General features: G+C 35.5%; 1 protein-coding gene and 1 long non-coding RNA gene across 3 annotated transcripts in view; one reads left to right on the top strand and one right to left on the bottom strand.

Annotated features, from left to right (window-relative positions):
- Window positions 1-14219, bottom strand: part of LOC139978642 (neuronal acetylcholine receptor subunit beta-4-like) — a 53176-nt gene that overhangs the window by 5598 nt on the left and 33359 nt on the right. For both annotated transcript variants that reach the window (XM_071989017.1, XM_071989016.1), the window contains one exon: window positions 403-763. In XM_071989017.1, coding sequence (XP_071845118.1) covers window positions 403-763 — 361 coding nt within the window. The remainder of the gene's footprint in view (window positions 1-402; window positions 764-14219) is intronic.
- Window positions 9328-14187, top strand: LOC139978647 (uncharacterized). Its single transcript, XR_011796987.1, has 4 exons — window positions 9328-9486; window positions 9915-9981; window positions 10934-11102; window positions 11868-14187. It is a non-coding gene; the product is annotated as an uncharacterized lncRNA (long non-coding RNA).

Here is a 14219-nt window from a genome sequence, read left to right as displayed (position 1 = left end):
TGATAGACTTTGAAATATTTCTTGTTCCCTAGTAACGACTTTAAAGTACAAAAGTACATGCCAGAAGGAGAAATTAAATTTCTGTGGTATTTATTCCAAGCCTGGAAGCTGTAGTGCTTTCAAGATATTTCTCGTGTAGCTATTTCAACTTAAGCACAGAAATGCATTCAGAGATTCCAGTTAAATTGAAATGTATACAAACCTAAATGGGGTGGGGGCGCCAGGCACGAAATGTGATATTAATGGGAGTTTGAATTCGTAGTATGGCCATATTCGAAATTTGCGTGTTCATCACGTGACCACAGTTCGACATAGAGAATACAATATTGGATATTAGACATTCTTTGTATAGCAATAAGCAACATCACCTTCGTGTAATAATCTGTTTATCATTGAACTCACCTACAAAACAGACACCAGTGTCAGGTAGCAGATTGTACAACGACGGCAAGAAAACCACCAAAGCCAAGACACACGTGAGGCCATAAGTTGCAACTTCAGCATCTCCAACAGGAAAGTAAAACAAGAGGATAGTCATGGCTTCCACCACTATGCAAGGGATCACGAAACTAAGCAGGGCGACCCAAGAGTCATACCGTTCCAGTGTGGCTTTATACGTTATGTATGATTGATCCTCTACGCAGTAAATACATTGGTAGCTTGGGTCATGATGGAAGTGCGTCAAATCCCATTCAACACGACCTACTTCATTTCGTTTGTAAGTATCGTTTATGAATAAATCGTCGTTGTGGTAAAGCAGTAGCTGTGAAATAACGGTATATACATAAAATACGCGAAATACATCAAATATGCTGTTGAAATAGCATGAAATAACAAATAGAAAACGTTAACTTTGTTATACACATCTAGAACATAAGTTGCTTTTCTTATAGGCAGGTGCGGGTGTCAAGGAAAATTAATATGAGATAGTACCAACCAAACTGTTCTCCGCCCTTTATTGTTCATTAATTAAAAACGGTATATATTAATAATTTAAACAGTACCACATAATATAGTCGACAATGTTTTATATGATAGGCTACATAATTTATATAGCCTATATCCTTTATCCAAATCTGATACGCCCAGGCCGGTGATAATAGCGTGTATTGCAATGTCTGAGAACAGTATATACGTTAACCATTACACACACTGCCTCTGTGTATAGAGTCAATACCATCTTGGAATAGAGTTAAGAACATTGTCCTACTTCCAACAACTTGTGTGAATATTAAAGAGGAACCGAAGCTTACGTCGCATGTATATATGCTGATGTGGAATAACTAGACGAAATATGTTACTGCAAACGGTTCCGATAATTCAATCCCTTAAGGAACTTGTTTCTGTCACAACCCTAAATCGAGAAGTAACTAATAAACTTAGTAATCTATATTTTAAACCATACACTGTTTATATTCAGTTTATTACTTTTATATAATCTTTTTTGTTTGCATGTACGAAAAAACAATAAGCTACATCTACTATACATAAATAAACAACATACTAGTACTTTAAGGAAGAGCTACATAGGGTACACTGTTAAAAATTTCTGTAAATTTACAGTTAATTCCTGTCGATTTTTACAGAAAAAGCCGGTTTTCTATATTTACATGTAAACGTCTGTTATTTTAACAGACGTTTTCTGTACAGCAAGTGGTTTACACAAAATTGTAGTATTTTTCCCTCCAAAGAAAATTTACAGGAAAATCCTGTAAAATTTTCCAGAATATGTCAGTTTTTAATATTTACATGTAAAATCTGTGATTTTTACAGACGTTTTATGTTACAGCAAGTGGTTTACAAAAAATTGTAGTATTTTTTCCTCCAATGAAAATTTACAGGATAATTCTGTAAAATTTTCCAGAATATGTCAGTTTTTTATATTTACATGTAAACTTATGTGATTTTTACAGACGTTATATGTGTCATGTACTTTACAGAATTAGTTTTTTTTTTTTTTTGCAATCTAATGCATGTAAATTGGAATTTGAAGAGTGTTATACGAAAATATACTTGAAGGTGGAACACGTTACCAATATACAATGGTATAGGCTACAACAAAATCCATTGTGCAGTAACATTACCGTTTGGCAAAGAAAAGAATGAAATCCAACCATGAAGCTATTACCGATAGCTCCATGATCCAACCCACAATTACCAGTTAACTTTGTCCCTACAGTCGTTTTCTGCCTTAGTGTTACATTTGAGCAACAACCCCCACCCCCGTGAGGCTCATCAATGACCCTTAATTGTCCAGCGAACGAAACCAATGTGAAAGGTAACTTTGAAGGGTCTGTAGGTCAAATATGTGAAATCTAACCATTTAGAGTTTTAGAAACGAATTATTTGTAAATGCCTAACGTGTTAACTAATGAAAACATAATTTTACAATAGATGGTACTGTTCCAATTGGTTTACCGTTTGTTTAAGGAGTATACAACTTCCGAAATCCTATCAAAACAATTACTGCTGTGAGCTGCCAAGAATACAATGCCCAGCCTTCAAGATGTAGTCTAATTTATTGTTGTTTTATGTTAACTTGTATTGTCAGTAAAACATGAACCGATGACAATTCCGTGTGCTCAATGTACGATCACTGGGTCACACACATGCAGCTATTTATAGCTAAATGGGTCACCGAACGTATCAAAATGTTGTTCAATATGTCTAGTACAGCAAATGTCATTTCATTCATCTGAACCGCCCCCCCCCCCTTCAACCCCTCCTCCCATTCGACCCAGCCGGTCTAGCTCGATTATTGGCGTCAACGTGTCTGTAACAGCTATGACGTCTCGCGCACAGGCGGGAATTCTTTTGATACATTCTGGGCGGCTGCCGTTGGCTTTCCCGGAAAACTTGGCTACAGTCCAGCATGCAGTCACATGACCCAAGTTGGCGCGCGATGTCAGAACGTCCAGTACATGCTGTGCTGTTCTGTACATTATGATTGATCGCATCTCGCATTAACGTACGTATGAAGTGTATAGATTGCACAATACAATACTACAGCGCTTCAAAGTACGTCGACACGAGAGGAAAACAACTGCCGTTGCTGTCCAGTAGGCTACGCACATTTCCACACCAGAACAGGACTTCATTGAGTACTTCGTCAGACGTGAGTGGTAAATTTATTTTAACCATATGCCACATTTGCATTATTATAATCAACAAAACAACTTTGAAAGCCTGTCATAACAAAAGGTTAGTTTATATTTTAGTTCTTACCGTAGGGCCTAGCCTAGTACTACCGTTAGTTTGCCTATAACGTAGACCAGACGAACGATAATTAAGAGTTAGACTATCACTATAGTAACACTGGCGCTGTATTAGACTACCTATCGTCACCCTACCGTGCATTTTGATATGTGCGTGTGAAGCTTAGCCTTGCTTCATGTTGTTTAGGTTAATATGATTTAAGGGTGGGTACATTGTAACTTGTAAGTTAATTGGTGCTGGTAGCCTACATACATGGATGATATTGGCTCTCATGTGGCATGTAATATGCAGTCTTTAGATTAGCCAAGGTTAATTAGACTTTTAGAACATGGCTGAATTTGAAAAGGCATAATTCATGTCTCTTTCAAATTATCAGTTTTGATAAGCTCCAATCAATAGTGAAGCAGGGCAGAAATGTACACCTGTAAAATATGCAATACACTAACAGCTACTATCCGTGGCTATGTTGATCATGTGAGTTCCCATAGGAATATACCTCGAGTGAGATTTCCATGTTGTTTTGTTAATTGTGGCTATACCCTATCAACTTTTGCTGCAATGAAGATTCATGTGACTAGGTATCACCGCCATCTTCAAAAGCAAACAGCAGTTGCAGCAAAACTTCAGTCAGTTAACCTGTCATTGATTTGTATGTATGAAATCTGTCAAAAAGAACTCACAGATCTGTCCTCATATTTGGCACACTTAAAAGCACATATAAGAAAAGAACAAGTTGTATCTTGACCATATAAGAAGTGCAAAAGAGATTTTTCAAAAACCAGTTCATTTACAGCACATTTGTCACGTTGTCACAGAAACTGGGGAGCTGTAAACATTTTGGATAAATACAAACTTTCTACTCGTGATCATTGCTCTTTGGATCAAGATATACCTCTAGACACTAACTGCTTTGATGTGTCTACAGAGACTGATAGATTTGTCATTGAAAATGACATAAGCTGTGATTTCGAAAACAGTAACAATTGCCAAGGTAGGGTGCAAGAAACAGGTCAGTCTAGGCTTCAATTCCAACAAAATTTTGCCTTGTTTCTTCTGAAACTTCAGGCAAAACAACTTGTTCCATCACAAACAATTCAAATGATTGTTGAGGAGCTTCAAACTATTCACAGTTTATGTCAAAAATTGAGAGATGAGGGTTTAGCAGAAGAACGTATCAAATGTGTAGCCGATTATATGAATGAGATAGATGCATGGATTGCTATTGATACAGTAGTTGTAAAGGAAAACTCAGAACGCAGCACTGTAGAAAAGAGTAATTTACTATAAATCAGCATTCAAGTTTGTTGCAATTGCAATATCACTAGGGAGAGATTCAGCACAAAAAATGCATTACTATCATTACATTCCAATCAAGGAGAGCATTCAATTGCTCCTTTCGGATGATTTTGTGTTGGGACAATGTCAAAGTAGGCATCACAGTGAAGACTCATCTGTTCTTACTGACATAGTGGATGGTACAGTTTTTAAAAAAAAATAGTTTGTTTCAAAGTTGTGAAAGATCCTTGTCCATCATTCTCTATGAAGACTCATTTGAAATTGTAAACCCACTTGGGTCGGCAAGAATAAAACACAAAATACTAGCAATGTACTTTACACTTGGAAACACCCAACCTGAGTACAGATCTGTTGTTGATGCAATGCAGCTTGTGTTTTTTGTAAAGAAGTTGATTTTAAGGTCTTTGGGCAGCAGAAGGTTTTTGAGAGAGTGATAAATGATTTGAAAACATTAGAGGAAGTTGGAATAGAAACAAGTGACGGGGTGGTCTGGAAAGGTGCGCTGTCTTGTATATTAGGGGATAATTTAGGTTCCCATTGTATTGAGGGTTTCATTGAGAGTTTTTCAGGAACTAACATGTGCCGCTACTGTTTAATAACTTCACATGACTTCAAATGTAATGCACCATATGCTGTTGGGAAGCCTAGAACCAAGGAGGAGTATGATTCTTGCATTGCACACCTTGAAGATCATGAAGAAAATCATCATCAAGGAATTAAATTTAATTCATGTTTTAATTCTTTGAGGTATTTTCATGTGTGTGCACCTGGTTTGCCACCATGCCTGGGACATGACTTGTTTGAAGGAGTTGTTGATTACGATGTAGCCATGTTTATTCAATACTGGATTAAACAAAAACATTGGTTCACATATGCAGATTTGAATATAATGTTGGTACAGTTTAAATTTCAAGGATGCGATGCAAACAATAAACCTGCATTTGTAAATTTATCAGGTAACCGCTTAGGTGGTTTTTTTGAGGAATGGAGAGGTGAAAGGGGAGGTTAAGAAGTAAGTTACAAGAGGAGATGGAAAAATTTCTAAATAGTAAGTACATGTGATACACAGAAGTTTCTCTTATTGTCTAAGACAGTTGCTGGTACCACAAATTGAATAAGGAAACTGGTCTCATAGTACATCATTAGCATTTTTGTAATTCTCTAAAGAAAATTTTCTGGGTTAATTATTAGTATTATACATTAGATTTGAATTTTTTTTAAAGCAGTTTTCAAGTAGTGAGCAAATAGAAAACACTAGGTCAAACTAATGAAATGATACACCACATACCCAAACTAAAATATTTATCAACAAGAAAAGAGGAAACCCTTCTTTTCAATTCAAATTAAACATAGAACGTACGTTCTATGTTGTTTGTAGAGTATGTTGAAGTTCATATGAGAGTATGACAAGGCTAAAGGTCACCTTGAAAAACAACCACTATGGGTTAGTATGGGGTACAGTACCTCTACTCTGGGATCATACTTGGCCCCCACTTTGGGGTCCAAATAAGCGGGCACTACGAAAATGTCTGCAGTGACCAAATAATGCCATTGACGCAACAATTTGATATGTATGAGTGTTACTTTGCCCCAAAAACACTTGTATACCAATAATCAACAAAAATTGCCCCAATAATTTCACACTTTGGCTATACTGATTGAAAGATGGAGAGAACTGGCAATGGCTTGCTTTCCATACAGTATAAGAATACACCTCGACAACTTAACAAACTATGAAGCACGCCTTGTCCGATGCTTATGCACAAGGTCCATATGGCATACGGTACGGTGTGTACATGTGTACAAAGCCATTGCCTACATCAACAAACAAGCAGCGGCTTAACCGAAACAGACGTGTCAGAGAATGCCCCTGTTGCCAATTGAAGATATGCTTGATTCGATAGATTGAGAGCTTGAGTGCTGCCCCTGTTTATTGTGTAAATGCTGATGTTCTGTGAGTGTCCAAAAAACTAGTACCTTAATGCAATATATGTCTGTTATCAGGAAATAATTTATCAAGGTTGTTTATTCATTTCATATCATCTACTTTCATTGATGTGACATATTTTCATTCTTAAAGAAAAGTTGCTTGGATCAGAATCTTCACAATCATCTGAACCCGACTCTGTGGCCAGTTCACCAGGATGCAGCTGGGTGCCCAGTTCAGCAGGATCAAGTCCAGCAGCGGTAATTGCAGATTGGGCAGAGTCATTTAAAGTTGATTGGGATAAAATGCCTAAAAGCCTCACAAAATCACTCCAGAAGAAACAGAGACCCACTCCCAAAGAACGGCGTGAAATGATCAGAATATTATGCAATGACATATATAATGAAAGTTGAGTCAAGTCCAGGACGAAAGCACCTTTCTATTATTGCACAGAAGATCGTTCGTGAGTTTCCAGAACCCTTTAAAGATGACATTGAAGGACTTGTTGTTGGTAGTGGATATGCATCCCTTCTTACACAGTTGGAAAACCGTATGAGCAATCTCAATAGAGGCAAATTTCACCTAAATGTTGGTTACCCTCTGTTTGTAGAGGGTGAACAGAATGAAGCACTAACAAAGAGCGTAAACTCAGCACCTCATATGGCTGCAAAAACTGGCAACCAGAGGACCTACCTAAAGGGGAGGATCGAGACACGCAGAGAAAAAAGACAGATGACTTAAAGGTGATGCATGAACTTAACATATGGGATGACAATGAGCTTGTTTTCCTCATGAAAAATGTATTTCCAACCATCCGTGCCAAGATAAACAGTCAGCAAGTTCCTGTATGTGCTCTCCTTGATGAATATCCTTTCTTGTTTGAGGAGGTTGGGATGATGGGACATTTTGAAGACTTAGTGGGCATCAAACTGAAATCAGTTGAATTCAGAAGTTTCTGCAAGTGTCAGCAAAGAAGAAGAAGGAGGTGCAAAATATAATAGCTGATGGGAGTATGGCAAGCCGTTTTAACATTTACCTCTCTATTCTACTTAAGTAGAATTAATTCCACTTAAGTAGAATACAATTAAGCTTAATTGCACTTAAGTAGAATACAATTAAGCTTAAGTAAAATGAATTGCACTTAAGTAGAATTGCATTTTACTTAAGTTTAATTGTATTCTACTTAAGTAAAATTACCGCTTTCTTTTAAGCTTAAGTTAAATTCAATTTCACTTAAGCTTAATTGTATTCTACTTAAGTAAAATACAATTCGACTTAAGTAGAATACAATTTAGCTTAAGTAAAATTGTCATTCTTTTTCACTTAAGCTAAATGCATTTTACTTAAGTAAAATTGTATTTTACTTAAGTAGAATACAATTAAGCTTAAGTGAAATTGAATTTAACTTAAGCTAAATTGTATTCTACTTAAGTAGAATTGTATTTTACTTAAGTAGAATACAATTGCATTTTACTTAAGTAAAATTCAATTCTACTTAAGTAAAATACAATTTAGCTTAAGTGGAATTGAAGGATATGGCAAGCCGTTATAACATTTACCTCGTGCGGAGAAGTGGTTGGTCTGGGGGCAATGTTTACATGCATGGTACCATGCCTTGTGATACTTCTACTACTAGTACCACTGATTGGTGGTATGTCTTGTTGTAGTCGTTCCCTTGCCCTCAAAAGTGCTTTTCCAACTGCATCAGCAACAGTTTGCAACGATTTATTGGCTGGCTGCATTTACCAAATGTCTAACGTTCAGACTCAGTGATAAACAAAGCTTTGCTTCATTTGCTAAGTATGGTGTTATGTTCGTATATACACAACGAAAGCTGGATAAGTATCACATAATGGGGGAATGGCCGCAAATGGTTACGTAACTAGTACGTCTTGAACGTAACTCTAAAGGTCTCGCATCACAATTAATTGTTCCATTGACTTACACACTAAACTCATCACTTTCAAGACCTGCCAAAGCATAGATAGAAGTTTTCATCTGGTATATCCTACCCACCACATGATAGCTGTGTTCTAGTGGCCTACCATGGCACTTGCACACTTCCATATCATGACCGTTTAGATTATGAGCTAGAAGAGGAGCAAGTTTATCACACTGAACCCTTCCATTTGCTCGTTCGGAGTAATATCAATATTTAACCAAAGATTTTTTAAAGGGTTTATATCACCTTCGATCCTCCCTATTTTCACACCATCTGTACTTAAAATTATGCTCTTTCATATCAAGGCAGAAAAAACGATGACAGTAAATGATAACATGCTTAAGGAAGCTTTACGTTAGGTACTTTTACCTCTTTTCTGACAATGGTAAACCAGGGAGTTGTTATAACAACTCCCTGGGTAAACCTATTGAGCGGATGAACACGTGGTGAGGTACCTAAAATAGTATACAGAGTCGGACCTCGCGGCAAGTACAGTGACGCAATGAGTAGCATATACTGATTGACCAATCACATTTTACTTAAGCTAAATTGCATTTTACTTAAGTGAAATAGATTGACCAATCACATTTCACTTAAGCGTAATTCTATTTCACTTAAGTAAAAAGCCATTTAGCTTAAGTGAAATTGAAAAGCCATTTTGCTTAAGTAGAATAGCATTTTACTTAAGTAGAATTGAATTTTACTTAAGCAGAATTGCATTTTACTTAAGTAGAATTGAATTTTACTTAAGCAGAATTGTATTTTACTTAAGTAGAATTGTATTTTACTTAAGTAAAATACGATGTAGACAAAGACCGTTTGAACTTAAGCTAATATGAATTCCACTTAAGTGGAATACAATTAAGCTTAAGTAAAATGCAATTCTACTTAAGTGCAATTCATTTCACTTAAGCTTAATTGTATTCTACTTAAGTGGAATTAATTCTACTTAAGTAGAATAGAGAGGTAAATGTTAAAACGGCTTGCCATATGGGAGAGTGCTAAGAAGGAAAGTGGTGATCATTCCCCTGATGTTCCAGGACTTATTCTCCTCCTCTGCAATCACCTTGGAGATAAATGGGATGATCTTTTCTACCTTGCAAAGGTAAGAAGAAGCTACCTTTATAAATCATTAAGCTTGTGAACAGTCTCAGGATAGCACTATTTGTCTGTGTTTTTCTCTGGTTTGTTGTTCTTACACTTACAGTTATGTAGATGTATTAGTCAAGTTGATTGACTTTATAACGATTTTCCTCTGCGATGTTCACTGTTTGTAGGTCAGTTGTAATTGTTGTGTATTGGGACTCTGAAGTCCAAAGTTCAGTACATCATATGCCATCAGTTGATTAAGATCTTCCCCATTGTCATCATTTTGATTTCAGGGATGCATATTGTCCCTCAGTTTCATTTATTTTATGTTATGCTTTGGAAGATACTTCTGTTTTCCCAGATGGCATCTTGAATGTTTTGTCCCACATAATAAGATAAGTATTCCAAACAATTTTAATGTTCCTACATTTACATTATGTACAGGAAACCAGTACTGTGTAGAATATTACTAAGGATCTGAAGTCAACATCCCCATGCATCATTATTCAAGGTGAGAAGCATTTGGAGGATTTTGCTCTAATATGCATTTCCTCCAGTACATATACACTGCTCTTTTTCCCCTTTTTGGTTTGGATGATAGTTGTAACCTTTGAAATTTGTGATGGTGAGTATTTGTGCATGTGTATGTATTTTACTGATGCCTACCTTGTAAACACAATTTCTCATGAAAGGAAGCTTAGATAGATTTCATAGTTGGCATGTGGGTGTACCCGATAGAGTACAAGAAGCCTATTGTTTTTGGCAAAGGTCAAAGATCATTTGGGGTCAACAGAGGTGAAACTGTGAATACTTTGTAAACATGATATCTCAAGAAGGGAATCTTGGACAGATCTCATGTGGTATGTAGGTGTGGTCACTTGAATCAACAGTGGTCAAAATTTGAGAATCTTTGATTAGAGAAACCTAGGAAGTTATATGTTGGCAAGTGTGTCAATGACACCTCATAGTGCACTGTCACCTGTGGAAGACAAAGTCATGGGTCAATCTGAGATTTAACTGGGAAAACTCTGTTACAGCATCAATTCAGCATGCATGTGTGCATTTGATGCTCAGCATGTAACATGAAACTCAAGAACTATAGCCCATTTTTGACTTCATATGTGGTAAAAACATTTTGGTTGACCATTGCAACATTTTCAATGTCATTTTTGTGTTGCTGATCTAGGGTGCCTCAGTAAATCGATATATCAGATAAACCGTTTTTTCTTTCATATCCACACCGACAATATTGAAATCTGCCATCAACGAATATATCGAAATACATCCGAAACAAACCTTGAATACCGGTAAAAATAATATTGAATAAAAAATAATGACCCATTAGTGCACGCGAGTTGGAGTATATTCACGCTGCAACTGTAAAGTAGTGGTAGTCATAGCAGTGGCATTAACTTTAAATGAACATTCTCTTAATAGTTCTAATTGATATTTATTTTTTGCAGGTCCAAACATGTACACTGGAAGAAAGTTTATGTTGGCAGTAGATATGGTTATTGTTAATGACCACATTCAAACTTTTGAAAGTGCAATGATCATGCTGTTTGCAATGTTTTTCATCTTAAACATTGAGTATCCATCTGAAGGTGCAACTTTAATGGAGTTTATCCAGCGGTGAGTAGGCTGAAAGTACCCTAGTAATAGTTAACCATTGTTATTTTGTGTGGACATTCCCTTGACATGGAATGTAAGAGTGTATGCATATTATTAGCCACCTTCAAAAGATCAGCCGATCATAAAGGTACCAATATAGAAAAAAATCAACAAATTGCAGTTAACTCAACTCCTGGGCAGATCATTGAAATAAACCATACTCTGTTCTCAGTTACAGCTGATTTACTTATTTTGTACTATTTGTTGTGGTCCAAGAATAACAGCAGCTTTGGTAACCTTTTGTAAACATTGATGACCTTTACATAATTTTCACCAATGGAAAGTTAGTGTAAATAGTTGAATGGCATGTTTTATTATTTTGGAGAAGGGTGGGAATGTATGAGTTTGGTTAATTACTGAGAACACCTTCACAATTTGTTACAACTATAGGGTATCAGCTTAAACTGAACAAAATTGAAATTAAAAGAGGATTCACAAATTAGCTCTTCTTTTCAGATCATGATTTCCTAGAAAACTGTTGAATTCCAAAGGCTTGTAAATTAAGACAGGTATCCAGCTCAATTGCTTCTATCAACACCAGTGAGCACACATACAATTGGAAACTGAGTTGTGTCACATCATATTTTGACCATATCTTACTATCATGTATGTCATACTGTAGTGTAAATTTGAGACCAAAGGAAATTAATTGTTAAATGGTTTAATAATTGCTAACTTATTTGAACTTTATGATTTCACAGTTCTAATTTTTGCTCCTCTTTGCAGCTGCTTTGTTGGATTGAATCCAGAAAAGGGAAGAAAGACCCCCAAATCCAAGAAGAGCTATCCTGTCAACCCAAAAATTTTGGCTTTGGTTGGAAACCTGAAGGAATTTGAGTCAGATTGGACAGTCTAAATGCTTTTCAGGCACTTCCCATGATTCGTCACATTAGTCTGACAATTTGGTAACGTTGAATTATAAATCTAGGTCACTTAGTTGATTTAAGGTGTTCCTAGTTGAGAAAATGTTAGCGAGCCTCTTGAGCCTCCTTAACTGGAACCATAGACTCTCCAGCTACAGAGAAGTCTCATTTACAAATGAACAGTTAAACATTTATACAGAGTTCAAACTATTGTGTTTTACTTTGTTGGTGGATATTTACAAGGTTTTACTTGTTGACAAACTTTTTAAAGACTATTATTTGGTGCTATTATGACACCTTTCCAATAACTCCATAAACTCTGAAACTCTTCCAAGCAGGTTCACAAATGTTAGAAAAGTTTTGAATTCATAATAGTTTCAGATGTCAAGTCATTCTGTTCATTTTGTTAATGCTATAAGCTTGATATCTAAATTATATTTTGTTGTCAAAATATAAAATCTCTATGCTAAATTTTAACATGAAATCTTTTCATAAAACTGCTCCTTCCACTCAAGCAGAAGCACAGGAATATAAGGACAACTTTTTTTAATCATTTACGGGTACAAAGGTCAAATCATTGTTTATATATCTTTTGATCAGATGATTTACAATATCTTTGGTTAACAGATTAGTTAATCTTTATTCTTACCTATTGTAACATATCCTTGTCTTTAACTTCCACTTTGAACTTTAAGGGCTAAAGAAGGTCACGAAAATTAGAAAAAGTATACAATCCTTATCAGCAATAGAGGAGTTACCACAGTTACAGGTATCAATTTTCTGTGAACATTGATATGCCCATTAAAGTGAATATGGTATATGAGCGATATATTTAATACTGCTAGAACATTTAAAAATACATGAAATGAACATAGTTGTAATAAAGTTAAGTGAAGAATAGTGAAGACACCTAAGTTGCTGTGGTTACATAATACAGTGACCTTGAGTGAACTTTGTTGTAGAGCAATGAAAGGGCAAGGAACTAGCAGGTGTCAAAGCTTAGCGTTTTATGATCAGTCAATTGTGAAAACTTTCAGTGGCTGATCCAGGATTTCCTGAAGTGGCCGAAGAGACAAATATGGCCACATACAGACTTATCAGTATATTTCCAAACAATGAAAGTATCGTCTGTATAACAAAACCTTTTCCAAAAGAAAGGCTGGGGCACCCAGCAAATACCCAGCCATCAATAAGCGATTGCCTTATGATGTTCAGTCTTATATATTACTTTTAAGGTTTTGACGTTCAAAAATATGTTTCAACAAGTTTTAACGTTGTAAATAAAAGTTTCAGAGAACAATAAGTTGTTTTTTTATTTTATAATCTCACTGATAATAGTAATTCCATCTGAAAGCCAATTTTACAGACAAAGACCTATTTATTGCAAGGAAAAAAACTATAGATAACATTAAAGACTAGACTTTACCTAAAAGAAACAGTAAATTAAAAGTCACAATACAGTTATTTTACAGAGAAAAAGACATACTGTATTTCAAGAAAAACTGTGTAAATAAGCATTTCAGACTGTCTATTTTACATAGAATGTAGTGTAAAATAACGGCCATCATATAGTAATTTACGGATGAAAACTTTTATAATGCAAAGAAAAACTGTATGAATTACGCTCTCATACTGTGTATTTAACATAGAATTCAGTGTAAATTACGGTCGTCGTACAGTAATTTTACGGACAAAGACTTTTATAATGCAAAATAAAAACTGTATAATAACAGTTTTAGACTGTTTATTTTACATAGAATATGGTGTAAAATAACGGTTGACGTACAGTGATTTTACGGACAGAAACTGTTATAATTGGGGGAAAAACTGTGTAAATAACAGTTTCAGACTGTTTATTTTACATAGAATATGGTGTAAAATAACGGTTGACGTACAGTAATTTTACGGACAGAAACTGTTATAATTGGGGGGAAAAACTGTCTAAATAACAGTTTCAGACTGTTTATTTTACATAGAATATGGTGTAAAATAACGGTCGTCGTACAGTAAATTTACGGACAAAAACTGTTATAATGAAAGAAATAAACTGTATTAATAACAGTTTTAGACTGTTTATTTTACATAGATTATCTGCAGTTGGAAATAACAGACATTTCCTGGAAACTCTGCTGCCAGAGAAATTCTGTATTTTAACAGAATTTTTTTTAACAGTGTACGAGAGAAAAAATCAGATTACAACAAAACTTGAGGGCCA

The sequence above is a fragment of the Apostichopus japonicus genome, chromosome 13 (genome assembly GCF_037975245.1).
Source record: "Apostichopus japonicus isolate 1M-3 chromosome 13, ASM3797524v1, whole genome shotgun sequence".
NCBI classification, from domain to species: domain Eukaryota; kingdom Metazoa; phylum Echinodermata; class Holothuroidea; order Aspidochirotida; family Stichopodidae; genus Apostichopus; species Apostichopus japonicus.
This window is presented reverse-complemented; position numbering and strand designations above follow the sequence as displayed.